Genomic DNA, 26,285 nt, shown 5'->3' with positions numbered 1-26,285 from the left:
AGCAGCTCTTGTGGGAGTTGTGGCTCCTTGCTCCTTCAGAGCAGCCTGCTTTTCCTCCCTCGAAGTCCCGTTATTTGGAACGGTAACGCGGTGCGGGGCGGGTGCGAGCTGCCACCTGCTCTGTGCTCTGTCTGCCGTTCGCTAAAAGGCGAGCAGCACGCCTCAAAGCGACGCTTTGGAGCCCCGTTACGGAGCCGTTCAACCCAGGCTGTCCCTCGGCCGCTGGCCCCCAGCCCTGCCCCCCCGGCTCCCACACGGGGCCCGGCCCCGGCTCCCCGCTCCGCTCGGGGCCCCGCCCCCGGGGGCTGCGGCGGCGCCGCGCGGGGCACGCTGGGCCCGCGTCCCGCGCCGGTCCTGCCGCTTCCCAGCCTGCCTCCGCCCGCCTGAATGGGGCAGACGCAAAATGGCGGCGAACGCGAACTCGGCCGGCGGCGGCGGCGGCCTCTCGCTCTTCGAGTGCCCCAGCTGGTGAGCGGGCCGGGGCCGCTCCTCGCCGCGGGGCCGAGGCGCAGAGCGGCTGCCGGGCAGGGCCGGGGGAGCGGCACCGCGGCCGGGGCTGGCGCGGGCGTGCGTGGGGAGCCAGGGGCGGGCCGGGCCGCGGGCCGGCGGCGGCGGCTGAGGGGCGCGGGGATGGGGCCGCCGGCCCGGGCCCGGGCTCCCTCGTTCCGCAGAGGCGGTCGCGGAGCAGCGGCGGCCGCGCCGGGCCTGTCAGCGGTCCCGGCAGGGCAGCTCCGCGGGTGCGTCCCTCAGCGGCCCTCGCCTGCTTGGCGCTGGGGCGGTGCGCGGGGAGCGCGGTGGAGGTGCTGTGCCTCCTCCCGGGGCTCGGGCGGCATTCGCCGCGTACGGGATGCACGCCGCACGAGAAATCTGTCAGCTTGAAATAAGCCTGTGTGGTTTTTGTTTGTTTGTTTGTTTGTTTTGCGTTGCGTTGGGTTAGGAAGTCAGGGCAAAGCGGTGAGCTGCGGGCGCAGCCTTAGGAGCGTGAATTTTGCTGATTTTAGAATCGTAGGAGAGGCTCCGTTGGAAGGGACCTCTGGAAATCATCTGGCCCGGCCTTCTGTTGAAAACAGGGCCTTAGGTGAGGCTGTCTGGGGCCCTGTTTTGCTTAGCACTTCTGGATAGATGGCTAATAACAGGTCTCTGCTGTGCCATCTCCTTCGGGTGCCACATCACTGATTATTCAGGGGATGTGTGCAGGTTTAGTTTAGGTCACATAGAAAATGACACGACATTAATGTTGAAAACTCAAGGGCTTACATATTTGTATGAGCTAGCCGCATATACGTGTTCCTGATTGCAGTCTTTAATTGCATAGTCATCTGGATTTTACTGCAGGTCTCCTGCTTTTTGGTGCTTGATGGTAGTGCTTAATGCATGGATGCTTAGTGAATGTGCTTTCATATTTGTACATGTTCTATAAGTGCCTGCTTCAGTTAGTACAACCATTTAAATCTTAAATAAAAAGCGTGCTGAATGTGTACAATATCAAGTATCTGTATGAGGCAAGATGGCTGTAAAATAGTGATGTGATAGAGTTAGATAAAAACAAAAAAATACTCAGTATGTTCTGGATGTTCAGCTTGAAATTTGAAACATCATAGTTGTTTTTTTTTTTCTTAGCATTTTTATACAATAGTGTTCACAACTTGGATTATATTTGGTGGTAAATCTGAACAATTTCTGCCTCTAAAAGCCACAGATTGAACAGCTGGAACAGTATAGCTTGCTAAATGCCTAGTTTCAGTCACTTGCAAGCTATTGCAGAAGAATTCCTAAATAAATACCATCTGGAGGGCAGGACTGTATAGACTATAACTGTAAGGGCCTCTTCAGCTACATACTTTCTGACTTCCGCTACAAACAGGACAGGGTCTTACAGACAGACAGCTTTCTTCGTTGTGCTGGTGCTCACCTTACTTGTTTTTGAAGCACAATCTATTGCCCTGAATATTAAGGCAATGAGATGGGAGTCAGGAATATGATCCAAGCTGGAGTTTTCACACCCAGAAGAAAGGAGGTCGTGTTCAGGTACTGGGGCCTGTTTCTTTCTGACAATTCCAAGCTTTTTGGTGATAAATTTTTTGCAATCTGTATGTTCTTTTACCATAATTTCCTAAAGTACTTTGCAGGTAAACCAAAGCTCCTATGTGGACGCTCACCTTGTGCATTCTAAGGGAGCTCTTTATTTTTCTTACACCTCTATTGTACATGTGCAAATTGTAATATTTTAGGTACTGAGTCAGTACAAGCTGTATGTTTACACAAGGATACTAAAAGGCATACCTGATACAGTTTGATCTTACTCAAATTGTCATGCAAAGGTGTGATAATTAACGTCGATGAAAGATTCCTTTTTGTGGACAAAAAAACTTAAAGTTTTGCTTAACACTTGTTTCATAAACCTAAAAATAATAATAATCTGGAGCAGGAAAGCAATACAGATAGCTACCACTACGAGTGCATTTGTTTTCTGCTAAAAGTACAGGCAACTCAAAATGGAAAATATTAGGCAGTTGTGGCTAGTGGTATTCTACTGTCTCATCCACTAGGAGGGAGGAGCTCTCCTAGTTTGTTCGGTTTATTTACTTACGGTTTATTTTTCTTTTCTAGAAAAAGAGTAGAATATATTTATTGTTAAAGCTTTATGTGACTTCCCCTGGCATCTACTGCATTACAGATTCTCACAATTTGAAAGTAGTTATTTCCTCCAGGGCAAACCAAAGAGCACACAGATATGACATTGAATAAGTGATGGGTCTTTCATGGCTAGGATTCTCTAGAGTGAAAATAGCTTGCAGTAGCAGGCTTGGAGCAGTGGTATCATTATTTGAAGCTCTGACTTCCAGAAAATCTCAGTGTATACATATGCTGCATGGGCATTGAAAAATCTTTTGTCTAGGTAGCAGCACAGATCTTAGCAAAGAGAGATATAACCATGGAGTTACAGGGGATCTTCGTGGTGAGGAGCAGCTTCTTCTGCAGTGAGTTCTTTTCAATCTAATTAACTTACATTAAAATCAAAATCATAGTCTTTACCTGTCTATTTATTTTTCTGCCTCCAAGTGGAGCTGCCATGGGGACTGTGAACACCCATCATATGAGAAATATATCTTAAACATGATTAGAAATAGTTTTTTTCTTGTCTTTAAGTTGTTGGCCATGCTTTCGATGCCTGCTCCCACTGTTGTATCTGTTCTCCCCTAACATGGATAATGTTTTAGTGTCCGGTTTCCAGAAAAGACTGAACGGTTTTGTTGGCTTTAAGGTTGGACTTTGAATTAGTTCTCATGCTGGTATGGGTTACTTCTTCATAGTTCATAACATACTTATTCTTTCTTATGTTTTTTTAAAGTATTATTTCCAACTAGTTGGTCTTTTTCCAACAACAGAACTAGCTTAAGACAGATTAAAAATAATGAATGCTGTCTTAATAGTATTTCCTTACATAAGTGCTTGCTTATGCATGTACTGTAATTCTTCCATATGCATTAGTAAAGACATAGACTACAGGTTTTAAAATTGGAATAAAGTTGTTGTAAAGATGTTGATAACGCTTTTTGTGGATTAAATTTAGTCATATCATGAGATTAGAAAATGTCCTTATAAAACAGTTACATATCCTAGCTTTATTAACACCCTAGCATACCTTCTGAGGTAGTTTTAACGAGTAACAGTAGTTTATATCAGATATAAATTATCTGGGCCCGCTTTTTAGGTGAGTGTCATGAGTTAAATAGTTATTGTCCATCTCTCCTTTTGTCCTGGTTTAACCTGCATTTGGGATCAGGAATCTCTCCTTACTCTGTCTGGACAAACCAGTAGTTGGGGTGTCAGGCCTGTTCTGGAATGTACATACATTTAAAATAATATGTTCTAAAAGTCACAGTGGCATCTCTTCAGTTCTCTGAGCAAAGAACAGGGTGTTCTTGGCAATCATTTTACACAGATCTCTGGAGAGGGCATGCTCTAGAGTTCTGGAAGTTCTACCTTGTCCTTGAAGTTGGGCGTGACGGCGTGCATGGTAGTCACCTAGGCCAACATTTTAGGAATTGGCTAAATTAGGCTTCCGAGTCCACATTTAGAAACCTAAATAATTGACCTGATTTTAAATTAACACAATAAGATTAAAGTTGTCCTGTCTATGTCCTTAACAGCTAAAACTCAAAATTTCTCTTTAGGCTGGATAGGACTTGCTTCAGTGAGGCTGCTCGGTTTCAGCTGGATATAGGTGTTGTAACCCTGTTGGTATGTCAACGCTGAACCCTAGCGTTGTTGAAAAGTTACTGTCAGCTCATTTGTTTGACTTCTGTTCCATTATTCGGCATTTCTCCGCTAGCATCACATCCCAAAGCATTAATGGCTTTGTCCGCTTTTTCTGAAATGTTTCATTTTTTGTTGCCCCTTCCAGGGTTAAGCTCAGCTAGGCTTGTCTTCATCTTCTTGACTGTCCATACCTACTTTTTCCATTACTGTATGGTTCTGCAATAGATGGTTTGCCATCAAGGGCAGAGATCATCTATACAAATCCCTCACGGACTCATCCTGGCATAACGCAGAGACCAGCGCCTCTAGAGCGTGAGGTGAAGAAACTGAAAAAAAACATTGTTTAGTTTCAAATACAGAAAAATTGGTGACAAGCGTAGTCAGCATAAAGATGTCAGAGTCCTATCCAGTCCTTTGGTATAATTTGGTGTAATTTTAACATGAGAACAATAAAAATAAGACAAAATACAGAAGTGTAGGGTGGACGGTAGAATCACAGAATATCTTGAGGTGGAAGGGACCCAGCAAGATTATTGAGTCTCACTCCTGGTCCAACGCAGGACCACCCAAAAATCAAACCCTCTCTCAGAGCATTGTCCAAATGCTCCTTGAACTCACGGCAGGCTCAGCGCCATGACCGTGTCCCTGGGGAGCCTGCGCCATTTGCTCAGTCACACTCTCGGTGAAGAGCCCTTTCCTGATATCCACCCTGACCCTCCCCTGTCCCAGCTCCGTGCCGTCCCCTCGGGTCCTGTCGCTGTCCCCAGAGAGCAGAGCTCAGCGCCTGCCCCTCCGCTCCCCTCGTGAGGGAGCTGCAGGCCGCCATGAGGCCTCCCCTCGGCCTGCTCTGCTCGGGGCTGAACAAACCAAGGGACTTCAGCTGCTCCTCATATATCTTCCCCTCTAGACCCTTCACTGTCTTCGTGGCCCTCCTTTGGATACTCTCTAACTCTTATATCTTTCTTATACTGTGGCACCCAAAACTGCACACAGTACTCGAGGTGAGGCCGCAGCAGTGCAGAGCAGGACGATCCCTCCCCTCGACCGGCTAGCAGTGCTGTGCCTGGTGCGCCCCAGGGTACGGTTGGCCCTCCTGGCTGCCAGGGCACGCTGATGACCCAGATTCAACTTGCTGGCAAACAGAACCCCAGACCCCTTTCTGCAGGGATGTTCTCCAGCCTCACATCCCCCAGTCTGTACGTATAGCCAGGGCTGCCCCTTCCCAGGTGCAGAATCCGGCACTTGCTCTTGTTAAACTTCATACACCGCTGTTTGCCCAGATCTCTAACGAACTGCCTAAGTTAGGAACCTCTAAAAGCCAAAAACTTAATATTCAGAAATAAAAGGATAAAGCGCAAGTACGTGGGTTAATCAGGGAATGACCGTCATTCGCTAGTAACATCGTTGTTCATAAATAGATAAATAAAAAGACTAATACTCCACTTGATGTGTAATAGTGTAATGTGTGATGTGATGTGTAATATCTCTGTAAAGTAAAGGGGTGGCACCGCTGTTTTAAGAAGGTACTTATGAAAAAGTGTCTTCTCTGTTACCTGCATTTAGGAAAGCTCTGTTTGGATTGAAATAGATGCAATGGACAAATTCATAGATGGAACACTGGAGATTTTACTGAGACAGAACAGAGCTCCAGTCACCCAGTAAATAGAAATAATGCTGGTTTTCACTGGCTTCATATTTTTAAAGAGGGACAAGAGGGAATGGTACAGGCAATTTTTTTTTTTTTAAAAAAAAAAAAGACAACTGAAGGACAAGAACAATAAACAAATTTGGTATGGAAATGAAAGGAATTAATGATAAAAATAAGATAGAAATGAAACTATCCAAGTAACAAGGCTTTTGAACAACTATCTGGTAAGCATAGTGGTTACAGCAAGATGGCCTGCCAGAGCAGTGGCTGGCCTTGCTGATTTTTTTAGGTCCTTTCTTTTCTTCATTGCTACAGGGAAATTATCCTTCAACATACTTGTTCTCATTCAAAAAATGTAGGTATAGTTTTATCAAATAATTGTTCAATTGTTGCTCACTACTTAATGTTCATTTTTCTGTTTAATTCAGTGCAGTTCAAATTGAATTTTTGATGCCATGAAACAGTATCACAGAATGGCTGAGCTTGGAAGGGACCTCTGGAGATCACCTGGTCCCACCCCCCGGCTGAGCAGGATCACCTGGAGCACCTTGCGCAGGATGGCATCCAGGCGGGTTTTGATTGTCTCCGGAGAAGGAGACTCCACAGCCTCTCTGGGCAACCTGTCCCAGTGCTCTGTCACCCTCCCGGTAAAGAAATGTCCCGTCACATTGAGCCGGAACCTCCTGGACTTCAGTTTGTGCCTCTCGTCCTGTCGCTGGGCACGACTGAAAGGAGACCGGCTCCGTGCTCTCGACACCCTCCCCTCAGATACTTATGCACACTGATGAGCTCTCCCCTCAGTCTCCTCTGTTCCAGGCTAAACAGGCCCAGCTCTCCCAGCCTGTCCTCGTTCGACAGGTGCTCCGGTTCTCTCATCATCTCCACAGCCCTCCTCTGGACTCGCTCCAGCAGCTCCGTGTCCCTCTGGTACTGGGGAGCTCAGAACTGGGCACGGTGCTCCACGTGTGGCCTCCCCAGGGCTGAGCAGAGGGGAGGATCGCCTCCCTTGGCCTGCGGGCAACACTGCTGAATGCAGCCCGGCATCCCCTCGGCCTTCTTGGCCACAAGGGCACGCTGCTGGCTCATGGTCAGCCTGCTGGCCACCAGGACTCCCAGGTCCTTCCCTGCAGAGCTGCTCTCCAGCAGGTCATCCCCCAGCCTGTACTGGTGCTAGGGGTTATTCCTCCCTATGTGCAGGGCCCTGCACTTGCCCTCGTTGAACCTCAGGAGGTTCCTCTTGGCCCAACCCTCCAGCCTGTCAAGGTCCCTCTGAATGCAGCACAGCCCTTTGGGGGGTATCAACCACTCCTCCCGGCTTTCTGTCATCAGACCTTTAGTTCTCACTAACAGAATATTTATGGCTGTGCTCTCAGGAATTAAATTCTGTCTATGATTTCCAAATTTCACTGTGTTCCATAGAGACTTTATTTCTGAGTAAGTAACCAAGGGAACCAGAGTGAACCAGTAAAATCTTGTACTGCATGGAATTGTGCATTGTAACAAGCAGATACGGTGCCAAGGTGAAGTTGGGCAAATGCTTTGAATCATAGGATGGCTTGGGTTGGAAGGGACCTTAAAGATCACCTAGTGCCAACCCCCCTGCCTTGGGCAGGGATGCCACCCACCAGATCAGGTTGCCCAGGACCTCATGTGGTTCATGTGGGCCCACGTCTCAAGCTTGTCCAGGTCCCTTTGGATGACATCCCTTCATTCTACACACACAGGAAAGGTCATCAAGTTTGAACTGTAAGGTTTTTTTTTAACTGTATTTCTTACAACTGGAAGTTTGGCAAGAATCATTTTAATGCTTCTAAAAATAGAGGAAACCGTAAACGTTTCTTATCAACCTGTATTATTGAAAGTCAAAATGCCCTAACCGTTATATGTCTTCCAGACAGAATGAGGTTGGATCAGAATTACTGGTCAGCTCTTTTGGCAACCCTCTTCATCCAAGTTGGGAGAAACCATTCTGTGTGAGCTAAAGTAATTACCCCAAATATATTGGCCTTAACTTTCTTATAATACCTCTTTGTATTAAGTCACCTAACCAAGTTACAGTGCTAGCTTGGTCTCGACATCTGTGGTGTGTGTGCTGAGCTTTGAGAAAGGCATATGACTTATTTCCGTTGCTGATACACAAGATCACCAACATCAGCCTGTGTTTTGATAAGAAGGGGATCTTTCTTTATTCTGATTTCTTTCCGTAGGAAAGAGCTTAAGAATGGTAGGACTAATTAAAAGCGTCAGCCAAGGTGGCTTCCCATTATGATAGTGACCGATAACTTATGCACAAGCCCTGTGTATTCTGACCTCTTGACTACACTCTTGGCTTTTGGCTATCAGAAGTTAAGGGATTTTGTGAGCTGAATACTGTGTCTGGATGGTCGTGTTTAACAACTAACACCAGACCTAATCTCCACAAGTGTTCTGATTTTCCTTTGTTATCTTACAGTTTAACTCCACAACATCAAGTGACAGTGCTTTCCACAAACCATGCAAATGTTAAAAAAGGTGCTCTCCTTGTTTTCAAATCCAAGTCTCCTTGTTTCCTGTGTTTCAAGAAATAATAAATATGCTAGCTTTGTAGCACTCATTAAGAGGACTAAGGGAATAAATACTTGCCTGTGTGTTGCTTTTTTTTTCCTTAAGAGAGGTACTCCCATTTATTTTTTCCCTTTGTGCAAGAATACCTGGTTATCGTTCTTGTGCCCTTCTCTACAGGGTAACAAGAGCTTTCAAGATTGGAAAATGTTTTATTTCTGTAGCTTATACCTTGTGATGTCTTTTGTTTTTTGTCAGCTGTTGAGGAGTGTTCTTCTGATTCTTTCTGAACAAAGTCATGATGGCTCCAGATCTTTCCTGAGTGGCAATAAGGAATTTGGAACTCATAGTTGCATATGCATGGTTGAGGTGGTCTTCCTCTGTTGCATATATAAGCACTCAAGAGTACTCTTTCTTCCCACTCTTTCCCTCCAGAATGTCTTCTGAAGCAGTTGTTCTGTATCACAGGATTTATTTGCAGTATTGTGGTACAATTTGAGTTTCTTACATAGTGGTTTTCTTAAGTGATTCTTCTCATTTGTTCATTGGCTCCCTTTTTTCCAGACTGCGTAAAAACATCACAGAGCCCTGACTATTGATTGTTTACATTCCTTTGTGGATTACTGTATCTTTTCCCTGTCACACCTTAATTTTCATAAGACCATTTGATGATTTTGTCAAAAGTTTTTTAAAAATGGTGGTCTACTACACCAATACCCTTGCTGACATCATCTTAGTTGTCTCCAGTAATTCTGGTACACTGTGAGATACTACTTGCCTCTTCAAAATTCAAGAATGTGAATTCTTTCTCTTAAGTGTTATTTTTAAGTATTATCTCAAAGATATAGGAAGCTGTACTACAGATGGCTAGCCTAGGCTTCTCTGTGGTCTGGAAAAGGAACAACTGAAAGATACGTTGGATGTCTTGAATAGCGTACAGAAAATCTGTAGAAGGCAAGTATTTGCTGTCCTTTTCAGAATAACCAGGGGTTGTAAGATGAAATTAGTAGCAGATTTGTGGCCAAGAAGTGGAGATGGTGCTTTAGCTCTTTGTAGGTGATCTGTGAAACCATTTGCGTAAGATTCTGTGAATACATTAAGTTTACAGGGGTTCGCAGAGCAATTTATGTGGATACCTGTGTGTATAGACAGCAACCACGGAAGTCCTTGAGCTGGCAACTGTTGGAAACCAGGGAAGTATTGCTGTGTGAGGCATCCCATATTGGTTACTGGAGGTGCTTTTCTTTTGCAAAAGGTTCTATACTCTGTGTCACTTTGGTCTGCCCAATACAATTCCATAGGAATGCGAGAGAGAGAGTTCTTAATGTTTATCATACAGAAACAGCACTGCAGTCTTGATAGCCCTCTTGTTTTACAGAGGCACTTGAATATAGTATTTTTGGACTACTGTGTAAGTAGTACACATCTTTTATGTATTTTTGAAGAGAATCGTTTTAAGGAAAGTTCACCTTGCAGTGTTGGAAAAAATATATTAAAAAAAAAAATCCATTAATCCATTTGGGAATATTATGAGTGTGAAGACAGTCCGTTTTGTAACTCCCCATCTATTCTACAGGTAGTGAATAGCATGTACTTTTGTTTCATTGTCTGTTGGTGACATTTTTAGTCTCATTTCTCTGCTCGTTTATCATAGTCCATGAATACGTGCACTCTCTCTTGCAGGAAGTCAAATGATTTGGCTGGTAAGTATCAGTTTTTTCAACATGCCACATTCATAACTCCTTCTCATGATGCTCAGCTCATCTAAGTAGAACAGAAACCACTTCAGCGCTTGACTGTATTCTCCTAAACAAAGATGCTCCTTCAGCACGGCGGTTGTCGTCTTGGCATTATTACAGATGCTGAAAGGAGCAGAATATGTGTAATTCAAAACAAGATCTACCCTTCTTTAAAACAAGAAAAATGCTTCCCTGGCATTGGAAGAATTGTCATGCCCCATGTGTGGTCACCTATCTCCAAATGAAAATACTGTTGAATATTGGAGTACGGATTAGATGACTGTTGTGGTCGGACTGTTAATCAATTCCTGTGTCTGCCAGATCCTTTTTGTAATATGTTTTCTACCTATTTCCCAGTCAGAATTTGAATTTACTGTTTGTAGTTTCCACATTGCCCCTGAAATATGTTTTAAAATTAGTATCATTGGTTGATGCCTTAATTTATCTGAGAGCTGAGGGTAGTTTAAGCAATAGATTGTTGAACTCTTTAAGTGTAGAAGACTGATACTTGGAGTCTCTTAGAATACTTGGGTAAATATCTGGGTTTTGCATTTCATTACTCCTTTTTACAAATTGCTATAAATTCTCCTTTATTGACACTTACTTGAGTTCCTTGTACTCATTTTCAGTGAAGAAAAATTCTAGTGTAGGGTGTCCTCTTAGCTCTGATCAAGACAATTAATTTAATGATACTGTCATATTCTCCTTTCCAATCAGCTGTGCTAATTCGGTGGAAGGCTCCTCTTCTTCCGAGTCAGCCTTGGAAGATCCAGTCTATTTTGTTTCAGTTCAGTATATTAAATGAATGGTCAGTAACAGTCCATTTGCAGGTCTGATTTTAAGGTCACGTGCAGGATGCTGGCCTGTAGAGAGCAGAAGGTGCTCAGGCATTGGGGGTTGTGATACGTGACCTGAAGGGTGCAGAACAACCTCTTCTCTGTCAAACGCAAGCGCTTCTGGTGGAGCCAACTTGTGAAGTGAGATCACTTGTCTCACAGCAGTGCTAAGCCAGGCTGCCCATACCTGATCTATGGAGATAAGATTCTGGAGACCTCAAGTAACTTCTCCGTCCTTCATAACAGTGTAGGAAGAATAATTTAATGGATATTTTAACACATCAGTCAGTAGGAGAAAGAGAACGTTTTTGTATTGAAAATAAGAGAGGGAAAACTGTTCTAATGAGCACAGTACCAACTTTCTAATAAACTTTCTTCCAGTAGATTTTTGCAAGTGGTTTCTTTTCAGTCTTTTACCTCCTTGATGCATAAGATTGGGGGTCTGACAGGGCAGAGCATATGAGGGTTGTTGATACTTCCAGGTAGAGCTGTTAATACTGGTACTCAGTGACTGCGATTAATTACAGTTTAGAACATAGAACTTTTTTTTTTTCATTCAGGCTTTTACAGGAATCAAACTTCAGCAACCTTAGAGTGACACTGATTTAGTCTTTTCTAAAGGGCTTTTCTTACCAGAAGTGATTTCTATGAGTTTGATTTGGTAGTATGCTAATTGGTGTTTACAGCCTTACTCTGTTCAGTCTTTTATAGGAATAGGTAGAGAGGGGAGTTTACTGTCTGCAAAGGATTCTCAGTCCGTAAGAAACCAGAGAATGGATAAATTTTTAAAGAGTCTTAATTCACAGCTGAGGGCAACATCTTCCTCTGCTGCTGCTAGGCTTTTTTTGTGTGTTCAAAAATAAAGGTGAAGGTAAAAGCAGATTTAAAATAGCAACACTTTTCGTGATGCTACAGATAGGTTGAGGATGTTGCTAAAATCTTTTTTTTTAAGACATGCAGACCCTTGAGGAACCAGGAAGAGCTCACTGAAGAGGGGGGAAGCAGAGGCAAGACTGAGTAAGGGGACTTGCTTGTAGAGGTAATTTGCTGGAAGGCTTACTGATTTTTAGAGGAGGTGTGGCAGCTTTTCTATCGTCCAAGTAAGGCAGGCTTTGCAAAAATTATCAAGGGAAGTTATGTTGCAGAGTAACTAGAACTTGGCAATTTCAGTGGAATGGAGAAAAACAAGTTTTCTTTTTGCCCTCCAGCACTGGCAGAGACACTGAGAAGTGGACCTGAGGAGTAAATCTGTGAATGAAACCTGTCTTACAATGAAAAATGAGAGCTGAGACCTTAGAGCAGCACAGAGAGAGAGAGCGCGCTGCCTGGCTATGTGGTCCTAGAGGAATATTTAAGAGGAGATGGTCCCCTAGCAGTATTTGAGTGCTTGGCAGACTCAGTTTTTGTAAAACTAATCATCCACGTAGTGTAGCTTCATTGGGGGCATTTGTACTTGCTGATGTTTCCCCACACTGCCAGAATCCCATTCCTAGGAGAGAGTCACCATTTTAGCAGACTGCCCTTGGAACCTTGATTTGTCTGCTTAGGGCAGCAAAGATGGTGAAGAGTCTAGAGGGGAAGGCATACGAGGAGCAGTTGAAGTCACTTGGATTGTTCAGCCTGGTGAAGAGGAGACTGAGGGGAGACCTCACCGTGTCTGCAGCTTCCTCACGAAGAGGAGCGGAGGGGCAGGCGCTGCTCTCTGGTGACCAGCGACAGGACCCAGGGAACAGCTTGAAGCTGTGACAGGGGTGGTTCAAGGCTGGATATCAGGTAAAGGTTCTTCACTGGGAGGGTGATCAAGCACTGGAACAGGCTCCTCAGGGAAGTGGTCACGGCACTGAGCCTGCCAGAGCTCAAGAAGCGTTTTGCCAACACTCAAACACACGGTCTGATTTTTTGGGTGGTCCTTTGGGGACTCAAGAGTTGGTCTCGATGATCCTTGTGGGTCCCTTCCAACTCAGATATTCTACGATTCTACGCTTTTCCATGCTGCCATTTGTTTTTCATCCAAAAGAATAAAAAAGTACCAGCTATGTCCATCTTTGACATCTTATTTTGGTACGAAAACTTGTGGAAGTCCAACTGGTGTTTTCAGGAAGGGCCAGGGAGAGATCTAAGCAGGCTGGTGAAATGGATTTGAAGCAAGAATGAAAAATACTTGTGCAATACTTGAGAAAGAAATGAAGTAGGAATAATAGAGGACATGTATGAAGTTATCTAGGAGAGCATGTGTATAGTAACCAACTGACCTGAGGACGCAGAATAGACCTTCAAAACGCCCCAGGAGCAGAAACATCTATATTTAACCTCTTCAAACAACTTACAGGTGACCTTTCTTCTGCAACCATGTTGAGAATGTCACTGCCCATTGTCACCATTCTCTTGGCTTGTGTGCAGTCAGAAAAGCAGTAAATGGGAATGTGATCTCTGTGGCTCTTCTGAAGGGCAGCAGTGCAGCTGAGAACTGGGTCGCCGCTATTTCACAGAAAGCCTAATGCAGCCACAGAGACAAGCAGCAGTGATATTACCAGTAAAGCAGTACTACAAATACAGATTCTTAAAGGTTTGAGCAGAAAAAGATCGTTTGCTCCGAGCAGCCAAAGATCTTGCGTTGTGAAGGGCAGCATATCGATACCATGGGCATGTCACGTTGTGACCACGGAACGCCAAGCGTGTTTCTGATGCTGCTAATCCTTGTGTGTTAGATACGTGTTGGCATTGCTTTGCTGTGCATTGCCAAGTCCTGTGTGCCTCTGTGCTCCCTTTGCCCAGGTGGAAATAAAGCTGACTGGAGAATCTGCTTCCCAGGGTGAGGAGGGATGGAGCAAGAGGGATGGGGGAACTTCGCTGTTTGTGGTTGAGAATTTGGTGGAGAAAGGCTGTACAGTTGTAGGATAAGCGTCCCTTTGCTGTCTAATGCTGTGGTCTCTTCCATGCTACCTGTGTTGGTAGGAAAGGTTGATTATAGGATGAGCGTGGAAGAACACCAGCCATTGGCCAACATTTTTCTATATTGTTACTAATATGCATGAAGCCCCCTTTAGGCTTTTGGTCATTACCATTTCTAGAGGTGAGCATGGTAGAAGTTTCTACTCCTCTCCACAGCTAAAGGATCTACTGCTTTGAAGGTAACATGAGAAAATGGAGCCCTTGAGCAGGCCCTTAAGTGGACGGGTACATTCTGTCCTCTTCTCTAGTTGTTGGGGCCTTCCTGTTGGGAGGTGCTCTGTTAATTTTGTAAATTAGCTATTTTTTGGCTGGAGAAGTAAAGCTTGAAATGCTTCATGTTCTGTGAGTTTAAATCATATTGTAAAAATACATGGTTTGTTTGTAGTCAGAAGGAATCTGCAGGGAGGAAAAAGACAATCTTTGGTAGTTTCATATTTTTCCCAAAATAAATCTGCTTCCTTTTGTTTAGTCAGTAGATGTAATACAGTATTAGCTCTAATACTGATAAACCTTTTACCAAATATTTTGATGCCATATTTAACTTTTTTTTGTTTTCCAGGGCAGGAAAACCTCCACCTGGCTTACATCTGGATGTAGTCAAAGGAGACAAACTCATTGAGGTATGAAAGTAGATGCTGTATGAGTTCAGTGTATCATAAACGTAGGCACTAACAGTAGAAAATTTTCCAATGTTTTCCACACTTAGAAGTATTTCCCTTCTCTCTGATGTTCATTATTTTCAAATCACTGTTATGTTCTGAAACTTCTGAATGAAGTGAAAGTGTTTTCTGCCTGTACTGTCTCTACCTATGCAGTGCTTTTATCAGTTATCTTCCTATTAGATGCAGTGTTTAAAGGGATATAAAACTGCGGTGTTCAGCTTTCAAACAATGACAATTTGATCCCGGAATACTAACCCTGTCCTAGTGAGAGAGGAAAAAATAAAACGTTTGTGAGGGAAGTCAGTAGTTGGCAGAGCCTTATTGCTTCCAAACTTAATTTTGGACTAAAGTTTCCATTTTGTTTCCGACAACATACTTGTATAGGTAGTGTCAGACTGGAGCCAGAAGGCACATTGTCTTAGGAATTTCAGGAGCAGGAACTCAAATAACATGGGGAAAGAGATCTCAAATAGAAAAGACTAAGAATAAAAATTCGTGTTATGCTGCTTCTTTGAGGTACTCATCTGGTCAGTTCAGTTTTTATGTTGTTTTACAGTAAGGTTAACTGGACATCCCATGTTTTACAAGATTGTTGCCCTGTCTGATAGCATGAAATACAGCGTGATCTTCATCCCATGCTCTAGATCTGTGGTGTTGTGATTAACACAGATGTGAACCATTTTTATTACTGCAAAGGAATCTTTCTCCTCTATTTCGTGTTGTCTTAGCTCACTCTGTTGAGTCATATTATTGGTGTTGTACTGATTGACGTTCAGATTTTTCAAAAGGAGATCTTTCAGTCAAAAGTAATAAATTAAAACAAGGCTGGGGGGGAGGGCTTATACCTTTGGTGACAGAGAGGATGCAAGCCAGTGACCCTATTGTAGTCATCAAGAGACTTCTAACCTCCAATTGACTGAAAAAGACAAAAGTTTCTGGACTACAGAAGCTTACAAAGTTGAGTCAACTCTTATGAACAGAAGTTTGGAAAATTAAGAGCTCAATGTTAGATGAAGAAGGGCTTCGGCAACCCCATCCCTGGAGGTGTTCTAGGCCGGGTTGGATGGGGCCTTGGCCAACCTGACCTAGTGGGTGGCGTCCCTGCCCATGGCAGGGGGCTTGGAACTAAGATGATCTTTAAGGTCCCTTCCAACACAAGCCATGCTATGATTCTGTGAACTTTCTGTCTTTCCTGGTTTGTGCTGTATGCTACCACAGGAGCATCGGAAAGTAACAAGTGTTCTTTCTAGTGTCTAGCAGAGAGATTTCCTCTTTAAAATTTGATTAAGAGAACATAATGTGCTCTGCAAAGGAAAGAAAGTGGAGATCTTGCAAATAACCTTGTATTTTCCCAGGCCAGAAACCAATAAAATGATTATTTGTGGTGATATAGTCCATAACTGCTGGTTTTACAGATTGTTTTGAGAGAGTACTCCTAGTCCAAATTTGAAGACTCAGACAATTGGCAAAGCTAGCCTTGACCTATGAGAGATCTTTGCTCAGCCTTAGTTTGAAAGCAGAATCACAGAATGGTAGGGGTTGGAAGGGACCTCGAGAGATCATCAGGTCCAACCCCCCTGCCAAAGCAGGTTCCTTAGAGCGGGCTGCCCAGCTAGATACTAACACGTTTATCACATCTTCACAGTACTTCATTAGATCATACAAGGCATGAATGAGTTGGCTCCTACCAGCCACTTGGACTGCATTGTAGCTATCCCACTCCAGCGCTTCCTAGGCACTATAGCTTTCAACCCCATTGCATTTTTTGTTTTCAAACCACAGCCTGTGTCTTCGGCTTCTTATGGTACTGTTACATGTTCAGAAACATTTTTAGAAGTCAGAGAGCTGTATTAGGCCTGCTTCTCAGCTCAGCCTTCCCACTGCCATCCTACCGGTAGCATCTGGGGTAAGGGTTGTATTTGGCATAAGGTTTTCCACTTTTTCTTTCAGGCCATGTAATGAGATACAGTGAGCAAAGCCTAGTTTTTTTGGTTTGTTTTGTGTTTGTTTTTTTCTGGCATGTGGCAGGTGGCCAAACATAATGCAGCCTTCCCACCTTTGAGACTTACTCTATGAGACCGGCTTTTTCTTATCATGTTTCTTTTGGATTTTGGAGAATGGAGAGCTTTAGGATGAAAGAGTTTATATGGAGCTCTCTGCTAAATTAATCCATAAAGGCTACCGTAGGAGACCTGGTTGGGAATGAAAAAAGGCAACAGAACGCTATATGGATGCTGAGCATGCATCATTGCTTTTGACAATAGGCAAACAAATTCAGTGTTGATAAACTGGCAGTCCTGGTGTCCTCAGAATCTGAGGATGGGTAGTTAGGCTGTGCTGACCAAAGCTTTTGGATCTACAGAAGGCCCAAGTTGGCTTCGTAAGCCTGGCATCTCCTTCTGTATTGGAGAAAAAAAAAAAAAAGTGATACAACAAACATCCAAATTCCTTTGTCCTGCCATCAACTCTCTTGATAACCTAAAGGAGTTTTTTTGCCGTTCCAAAGCGTAGTGTTAGCAGCTGTTGCTACTCTGCTATCCAAGTACTCTGAGGTTCAGTGGGGAATGCGATAGCACGGAGATAAGGAATGACTGTAGAGCTTGTATTTTGTCTCCTGAGTATCTGCTGTAGGTTATCAGTGTCAAAGCATCTCAGTGCGGTACAGTTTGACTGCCATACAGTGTGTGCCATGTGGTGAGTGCCAGAGCAAGTGCTGACTGGGTACAGGCACCTGTGTGTGTATCTGGCTTCCTCTAGTGCTCTGTCTGCTAAAGTGAGGGTGAGAAAAGCTGGCTCAGTTGTGGAAGTCCTAGCAGACTGTTTCATGTACCATGCTTGCTTGCTCCTATGGTTGTTTGGTGGCCTTGTACGTTGTCTCTTGTAATCACCATAATTGAGAACTTAAGTCAGCAGCTATACATAATGTACTGTGTGTATGTGTGGGAACTCTTCAACAGATGAGCGTAATTTGGATCTGATACATCTATTTCTGGTTTTGGTTTGGGATGTGTGGTAAATAGTTTTACTGTTCTTTGTCTTTCAGGGTAGGCAGTAGTAACCAACTAAGAACATCCTTAAATCTTTGCGGATTATTGTGCACTTGATACTAACCGAGCCATCTGTATCCCAGGTCTTGTATAGAGGTCTGAGGTATACTTTGTGATTGCTGGGTCTGAAAAGTGCAACATTAAAACAAACCATGAAGTGTTTAAGCTCAGTGTATAAAGGATGACACTGGGTTATAGCTCAGAGGCACAAAAATTGTTAGAAACGTTATACTGAAGTAAAGGCAATAAAATGATTTTTGCTGTTGGTGATTTGTTGCAACATTTCAAATTTATGAATTTGTTTCAGTCTTTGCAAAATCTCTTGAAACACTGTTTAATGAGTGTAAGTTCCACAGATGGAACCGAGCTTGGCAAGGCATGCAAAGAATAACAGGAAGGGATTCTATAGGTACATTGCCCAGAAAAGAAAGGCCAAGGAGAGTGTCCCCCTTCTGATGGATGAGAAGGGAGAACTGGTAGGAACAGACATGGAGAAGGCTGAGGTACTCAACAACTTCTTTGCCTCATTCTTCACTGTCAGTCAGGTTTCCCACCTCTCTTGTTTCCCTGAACCCACAGATGGGGGCTGGGGGAGCAAAGTCCCACCCACCGTAAGCGAAGAGCGGGTCCAAGACCACCTGATGAAACTGAACAAGCACAAGTCTCTGGGCCCTGATGCCACGCATCCCAGGGTCCTGAAGGAATTGGCTGATGTAGTTGCCAAGCCCCTCTCCATCGTATTTGAAAAGTCCTGGCAGTCAGGCGAACTCCCTGGTGACTGGAAAAAGGGAAACATTGCTCCCATTTTTAAAAAGGGAATAAAAGAGGACCTAGGGAATTACAGACCAGTAAGCACCACCTCTGTGCCTGGCAAGGTCATGGAAAAGATCCTCCTGGAAGCAATGTCAAGGCACATGCAACACGAAGAGGTGATCCGAGGCAGCCAGCATGGCTTCACCAAGGATAAATCACGCCTGAGCAATCTGGCGGCCTTGTGTGATGGAGTGACTGCATCAGTTGACAAGGGAAGACTGACCGATGTCATCTACCTGGACTTCTGTAAGGCCTTTGACATGGTCCCACATGACATCCTGATCTCCCAAGTTGGAGAGATATGGATTTGATGGGTCGACCATTCAGTGGACAAGGAATTGGCCTGAAGGTCACACCCAGAGAGTGGTGGTCAGTGGCTCTACGTCTGGGTGGAGGCCGGTGATGAGTAGTGTTGCTCAGGGGCCTGTCCTGGGACTGGTACTGTTTAATGTCTCGATCAGGCTATTGAAACATTGTGTGGGCTTTGGTAAATGTTTCAGAAAAGCAGGAGAAACCATCTGTTAACAAATATCTAATGGATTGCCAGCTTTTGACTTGTGGAGCTGGAAGCATCACAGGTCAAATTAAGCTCTTGCAGTGCAGTGAGGAAGGTGGCTGCACTGCTTAGGTTCTTCAGCATTTAGGTTTAAAGAGTTCCTTTTAGTAAAGAATGTTAGTAGGAATACGCTGTACACACCATAGGACAGTGTCAACATGTTCCTTTGGTTTTCTTAAGTGTTTTACATAACTGATATTACAGTACGCAAAATCTTGCTTGAAGAAGAGATTAGAACTAGGATGAATTTTAAGAAGAAAGGCTTAAAATTAATAGTTTGCTTGAATAGGCTAGTATGGATTCATATGGCAGAACATCTTCAGTTTTACATCTTTATAATAAAGGTCTGAAATCTATATGCCCATTTCTCTTTTGAAATTTTATAATTTTGATGTTAAATGATCTCTAGTCCAATATAGAACATAGATTCCTGGCTTCAACGAGGCCTGAGATCATCTGCCTCAAGTGACACATAAAAATCACTGGGAGTGGATGTGAGAGAGAACCTTCTGTAGTGAGACACTCATACTTCCTTCCAGGCTGTCTTACATTAGCTGTTAAAGAAGGGAATAACTGGGTATCTTCCATATTCAGCTGCTTCAATTTTTAAAAGAGAAGATGTGAGTTTCTATATTGAACAGTGTCAGGCAAAACTGAAATATTGATCAGGTGTTGATGCTTTTCTTTGAATTTGCTCTCTTTATTCATGGTCTTGAACTTTTTCAGGAAGATCCAAAAGATTATAGGAGTCTAATATGTTCTTCTGTTTGATATTCTACCTCAGAAACTCATAATTGATGAGAAGAAATACTATCTCTTTGGGAGAAATCCTGATCTGTGTGATTTTACCATTGACCACCAGTCTTGCTCTCGGGTCCATGCTGCCTTGGTCTATCACAAACATCTCAAGAGGGTTTTCCTCATAGATCTAAACAGCAGTAAGTAACATGACATATAACCAGACAGAAGTACTATGTTTCAGTGCTTAAACATCTTTGAACGAGACGCTCCTTTTCTTTGTTATTGTTGTTTACACTGTGTGGCTAGATGGCGGTAATCTAAATTAGCATCCTAGTGAAAGATTGGCAATGGTTAGGAGCAATAGAATGTATGCTCCAGTCAACTTACCTGTGCTTCACATGGTGTTGAAAACAGTAGTTCTAGACTCTTAGGAGGAGTCTTCCTTTCAAGAGAGAGGAAGAAAGTGACTTGAACTTCATTTCGCAATTATAATGAAGCTTTCTGTTCTGAGGGCAGTTTCCCAAGAACTAAAACCTGATATACTGAGAGAATGATTCCAGACGTGGTACATTGAGACCTGCAAGAATCCAGAAACTGAATGATGTTTATTTTCATGATTTTCTATGGGCTGATGTGAGTTATCTTAGTTTGTGAGACATCAGGTAAAACATATGTAATAACTAATGTTTTCAGCAGTATTTCAGTGACTTGTATTTCATGGCAATCATGTACAGCTTCTGAACGTCTCGAGTCATAAACTTGAATACTGTGAGCTCAAGCAGATGACTTACAGACTTTTCCATTCTGATGTTCTTCTCAGCACATGGCACATTCTTGGGTCATATCCGTTTGGAAGCTCACAAACCCCAGCAGATACCCATTGACTCCACAGTTTCATTTGGTGCTTCTACGCGGGCATATACTCTGCGAGAGAAGCCTCAGACACTGCCATCAGCAGTTAAAGGAGATGAGAAAATGGGCGGTGAAGATGAAGAGCTCAAGGGTTTGCTGGGCCTGCCAGAAGAGGAGACAGAACTTGATGTGAGTATGATGTTACGTTGTACCAAGATGGCATATCCATCTAAACAAATGGCATTCCCTACTTGTTTGCTTGGTTCAGGTTCTTAATTTCTTGTTCTCGAAGATATCTGCTGGCAGAAGACCCCTCAGACTATACACAAATCATCTCGTTCTACCACAATAAGCCTGTCTTCATGCTGCTTCCCAGAATCAGTGCCCTAATCCTACTATTCCAATTATCTTTTCACAAAAGGTTGCAGAGAGCTTTCTTGTCTCTCTCCAGTTAGCATTGCCCTAGGTCAGGGGTGATTTCCCACACTGTTCTCCATTGCCAAATAACAGTGAATGCAGCCCTGTTTCCTACCGTTAGCCAGTGGAGTGGAAAAGCAGTTTGCATGATATTCAGAGGATCTGGTCCAAATCCTCTGTTCAGGCAGAGTCAGCTAGAGCAGGTTGCTGAGGACCATGCTCAGTTGGGTTTTGAATATCTTCACAGACAAAATTCCACAACCTCTCTGGGCAATCTGTTGCAGCACTGAAACACTTTTTCTTCCTAGCAGTCTAAAGTTGAACCTACAGTGGGTACAACCAGTGATTAACACAGACTTCATACACTAGGCACTTAGTAAACAGTTTCTTCTTCAAATTTTTTATTAGAACCTGACAGAGTTTAATACAGCCCACAACAAAAGAATTTCCACGCTAACCATAGAGGAAGGAAACTTGGATATTCAGAGACCAAAGAGAAAACGGAAGAATTCCAGAGTGACGTTCAGTGATGATGATGAAATCATCAATCCAGGTAAGTAGTTGGCTTTACGCTCTAGTTCATGACTATAAAGGCCCTCTTTCCAGTGTTCACATAGAGATTCCTCGTGGCTGTATACAGATGAGGAGAACAAAAATTTGACAGTGAATATTTGAGAATATTCTGCTATTTCAGAGAAGCAGTCACATCCTACTTAAGTCTGTGACTTCTGCCTTTTTCATCTCCCTGTAAAATCTCTGCATGATTTTTTGCAGGATACAGATACCACACTCAGCTTCATTGTTCAGTTTTTAATCAGATGTTGGAAAACTTTCATCCTTTTTGACCCATGAGATGTTCTAAATTATTTGCCTTCTCTAGAATCTAAATCAGAACTGAATTTATAGTTTGTTTTTTAACATGGCCCTTAATGCTTTCCCTTCATGTTGCCTAATGAATTCTGTATCTGACTCATGCTGAGCGTTTTTTGCTACCTGTCTGCATATCTAATCCAAAAGAACGCTTCTGAAGATGTATCCAATTCCTCATTAGCTGTTTTTCTTCCTTATCTGTTTTATATTAATGCCATTCCTATTAATGATAATTCGTATGACTAGTATTCCTATTAAGTGCAGTTTAATAAGTCTTAACGTATAGTCTGAAGTTACTTTCATTTGGAAGGGCATACCACACAGAATAACCATTTTGTTTCATCAAATTATGCACTTCAGGTCTCAGAACATCCTGGTGTTTGATTTTCAGAGTTCGTTGAAAGATTCAGAATTCTTCTGACTCTATCTTCAAGGTCTCCCAAGGTCTTGCAGGGCTAGCTCTTGTGCCTTTGAGCATGCATAGTGCTTTGTACAGCAGCGGCTTTTAGCCCAGAACTCCATTCTGTCCGAACAGTACAAATAGACTGTCCATCCCCTTTCCCCAGAGCACTTCTACGTTTTCCTCGAGTGGAAGTTTTTCCTTAATAGAATAACTGATGAACCCACCTTGAGACAAAGCCACTAGGTGTCCCCACCCATACACTTAGCTCCTCTTTTTGTTTAAGCATGCTTGTGTTTACTGAGGGCTACTAGAGTGCTGGCTTTTAGAAGAGAAGGTCCATGTACCAATTCTTCATATAGGCTGCTTTACTTGACATGTTTTATCTTTTTCTGTGTTGTTACTGAAAGCTGCACTGTTCTTGCCTTTACAGAGGATGTGGACCCTTCTGTTGGGCGTTTCAGGAACATGGTACAGACAGCAGTAGTCCCTGTTAAGGTACATAGCAACTTCCAGCTCTCTATTTGATCCATTATTACACTGATGAACTCAACATGTGGATTACACCTTAGAAGTATTGCAAATTTAAATATATATATATATAAACAATTTGACCACTTTCCTTAAAGTCCATCTTTAGCTCCTTTCTTTAACACAGGGGATCAATGGCATTTTTTTTTCCTCCCAAAAAGAACCACTTTCCAGAAATTCAGTATGGTAGTTCTAGGCATCAGTTAAAATTGTGGGAAGTACGGAAAACAAAAAGCAAAAATGAGAGAGTATTTGTTTGAACAGTGTAAATGATAAAGATTTCATAAGGTTGTTTACTAGAACTAGCAGGGTTAAGATTTCCCCCAAGATGAGTATGTTGCCAGTACAATATTTAATTTGAATACTCTAGGAAGATATGCAAACTTCCACTCATTTCTTTATAAGTGGCTAGTCGAGGTGTATTTTGGGAGGAAAATGGCATTGGCATCCAGTTTAAGTTGCTTGCTTGTTTCATATATTTTGAGTAATTCTTTAAATACTTTCTTCTACAGAAAAAGCGACTGGACAATCCAGGCTCACTGACCACAGATGATTCTGCATCACGGCGTATGCAAAACTTTCCCTACAGTGGAGGATTATATGGTGGCTTACCTCCAACTCACAATGAGGCGGGTTCCCAATCACATGGCGTCCATGGGACAGCACTCATTGGTGGTCTGCCAATGCCCTACCCCAATCTTGCCCCAGATGTGGACTTGACTCCTGTTGTACCCTCAACAGTTAACATGAACCCAGCTCCAAATCCTGCTGTCTTTAATCCTGAAGCTGTGAATGAACCCAAGAAGAAGAAATATGCAAAGGAGGCATGGCCGGGCAAGAAGCCAACCCCTTCCCTACTGATCTGAGTTAGGTTTTGTTGAGGGAGGGTGGGAGTTATGAACTCCACAAACTGTTTATGTGTAGTATTGTCCTTTTGAAATTTTAATGTCCTAACCAGATGTAATATGGAGATTGGAGAAGTGAAATAATTCTTTAAAGATCTGTCTTCAAACATTTTTATATCTGTTAAAAAAACAACAACAAAACAATATAGCTACCATCTCCCTTTGAACCAAAATATCTGGCAGCCTTTTCTTAGCCTCTGTCCCCTGAGGTCTCTTACTCTGAATTTTGATCCATAAGTTGAAGGGGCAGAATCACACAATTTAATTATCATTTATGGCATGACCCTGCAAATGCGTGTATTTAGGTGTCGTGCTTACTATGAGTAATATTGTTGCTGCTGGACTTGCTCATAGCAGGTCAGCTGTATCAGTAAATGTTTGTGGGGCCAGGCCTTTCAGAAATCCCACTGCTCTGAGTTCTAAAACTTGCAAAATACAGGCCAGCTTTTATTTTTACCTTTTCAAAACCCTACCAACGTGGGGCATTCTTTTTTTTTTTTCCTAGTTTGGCTGCAGCTTGTTTTAATTTCCACCTAAGACACTACATCATCCTGAGTTGATGAGTACCTGGAGTTGAGATAGACAAGGAATAGATGGACTTCCTAAGTTGTGGGGTCCAGTATTGCACAACGGAGTGCCGTGTAGATGGATAAAGGGGTACACGCATGGATGGATCCGAGCTTGTGTTGGTACTAAGGGCAGCATACAAGCATGGCAAGTCTAGGTACATTTGACTGTTGGATAGACACTATCTACAGTGTACAAATAATCATTGACAAAGTAGTGATAACTTACGGTGGAGTTAACACAGAGGAAGACACCTTTTTAAACTTGGTGGCCCTTTTAACTTAAATAATTTTGCTTTTATTTACAAACGGAACTTGTGAGCTTAGAGTATATGAGATGTGACAAGGCACACATGCAAATGAGCAGCCATCGGCAGTGTCAGAGTATTCGTATGTGTAACAACTAAAACTGTAATCTACACACTATTTTGGTTTTTGGCTGCTAGTAACAGTGGGTAGGAATCAAGTGCTACCTAAAGCTAGAATATGAATTCCTAGTAGAGGGTCTGCCTCACCTTGAATAAAAGAAGCACACAAGTTGGTTTCATGGCATTACTTTTTTTTTTGACTATTTAATCATTTTCTCCCATTGAATAAAATGAGAAATGTGATTTGGACTGTTGCTTTACCCCATCAAGTCCGCAGTTTCAGATTTCAAAATCTGATTCAAACGTATTCAGACCCTATGACTTTATACAAGGTAAGGCCAGAGCCCTTTCTTTCTTAGGTTTATTTTCATTTTTTTTACGTTGCATAATGCAGTTCAGCTACATAGTCACATTCCTTTGTTTGGGGGAATCCTCCAGGAAATGTGCCCTAAAATGGCAGTAGTATATCCAGCTGTTCATTAATGTGTACGGTACTGTAGCTACCTGGCTATGTAGAGTTGTGAAAATATGATGGTTGCTGGAACAGTGCTGTTTTATAGTGCATCTGCTGTGCTGTAGGCACTAGACCTGTTTTGAACAGATGCTGCAAAATCAGTGCAACTTCTGCATCTGCAGAGTGATTGCTTCTATCATGGTATTGAGGTAAAAAAGAGCTAGTAGCTACCCCGTTCACAAGAGTGATGCCTTTAGAGACTGGCTTGTTCCTCTCCATGCCTTCATATCTAGCTCAAACTATTACATGAATGAATGTGGTAACGTCTCCATGATATAGTTATGCCACTCTGTGCATAGTTGCTATTAAAAATGAATCGGTCCTATTACGTTCTTCTTTCAAACACTCCGTACTCTCTTAAAATCTTTCTCACTTTAATTTTTAGTTTTGCTTCTTTACAGGATGTAGTTTTCTTTTTCCAGCCAGTCAGTTTTATGAAGGCAACTCTTTACGGTAAGACTAGTTAGAGCAAGTAAAAGTTGAACAGGTCGTCTTTTTTTCTTTTCTGTTTTTGTTTGTTGGGTTTTGGTAGGGTTTTTTGTTTGTTTTGCAAGTGGCTCTTTGCAAGAACTTTCTTGAAAAGGGAAGCTTTACTGAAAATTGGTTTTTAAAGCTCTTCTCCTCCCTGGGTTTTTACAAGCTCTCATTATTTCAGAGCTTAGAGGCCATAGCTGGCCAGTACAGGAGGGGACAGTATAACATCCAGGGGCTTTGTACAGAAGTTTGTACACTTGTGTAATATGTAATAGGCCTTTTCACACTTTCTGTTGAGCTTTTTACCTGTAACCTTTACTATGTTGTAAATTAAACGCAAATTTTGCCAGTTTGGAGAGTGTAGTGTGTTCGTTCCCAATCTACACTTCTGCAGTAGACACTGTGCATTGTCTTGTGGCCTGTTAAAGGGTTTCTGCCATTGCAAAATGCAACTGTCACTGAAGGTCTCAGTAGCTGGCTCAGGCTGCAGCTCTTAAAACTGCTGCAGCTTCATTGCTTGTGACCTGCTGCTTTGCTGCCTTGTGCTGCAGTGCATTGCACTTTGCACGCAACAGTGCCACTTAACAGTG

General features: G+C 42.9%; 1 protein-coding gene across 3 annotated transcripts; it reads left to right on the top strand.

Annotated features, from left to right (window-relative positions):
- The first annotated feature begins 308 nt into the window (after positions 1–308).
- Positions 309–26,047, top strand: PPP1R8 (protein phosphatase 1 regulatory subunit 8). Of its 3 annotated transcripts, none has more exons than XM_083810192.1 (7): positions 309–468; positions 14,539–14,599; positions 19,842–19,995; positions 20,619–20,839; positions 21,476–21,620; positions 22,771–22,835; positions 23,381–26,047. In XM_083810192.1, exons 1-7 carry the CDS (start codon positions 404–406, stop codon positions 23,732–23,734), a joined length of 1,065 nt encoding a protein of 354 aa, XP_083666318.1. In that variant the 5' UTR covers positions 309–403; the 3' UTR covers positions 23,735–26,047. The 3 variants fall into 3 exon arrangements, with proteins under 3 accessions (XP_083666318.1, XP_083666319.1, XP_083666317.1); XM_083810193.1 differs by lacking the exon at positions 309–468 and adding an exon at positions 673–2,028; XM_083810191.1 differs by lacking the exon at positions 309–468 and adding an exon at positions 6,454–6,479.
- The last annotated feature ends 238 nt before the right edge of the window (positions 26,048–26,285 follow it).

Source organism: Anser anser (assembly GCF_964211835.1).
Source record: "Anser anser genome assembly, chromosome: 24".
Lineage (NCBI taxonomy): Eukaryota > Metazoa > Chordata > Aves > Anseriformes > Anatidae > Anser > Anser anser.
The sequence above is the reverse complement of the archived record's forward strand: the minus strand, read 5'-3'. Positions and strand labels throughout refer to the sequence as shown.

Bases quoted from the DNA above. Each gene is read 5' to 3' on its own strand.
- PPP1R8 (XM_083810192.1), top strand. From the start codon at position 404: ATGGCGGCGAACGCGAACTCGGCCGGCGGCGGCGGCGGCCTCTCGCTC. The intron at 14,600-19,841 runs GTATGAAAGTAG...ATTCTACCTCAG, and splicing joins AAGGAGACAAACTCATTGAG to AAACTCATAATTGATGAGAA. The intron at 22,836-23,380 runs GTACATAGCAAC...TTTCTTCTACAG, and splicing joins CAGCAGTAGTCCCTGTTAAG to AAAAAGCGACTGGACAATCC.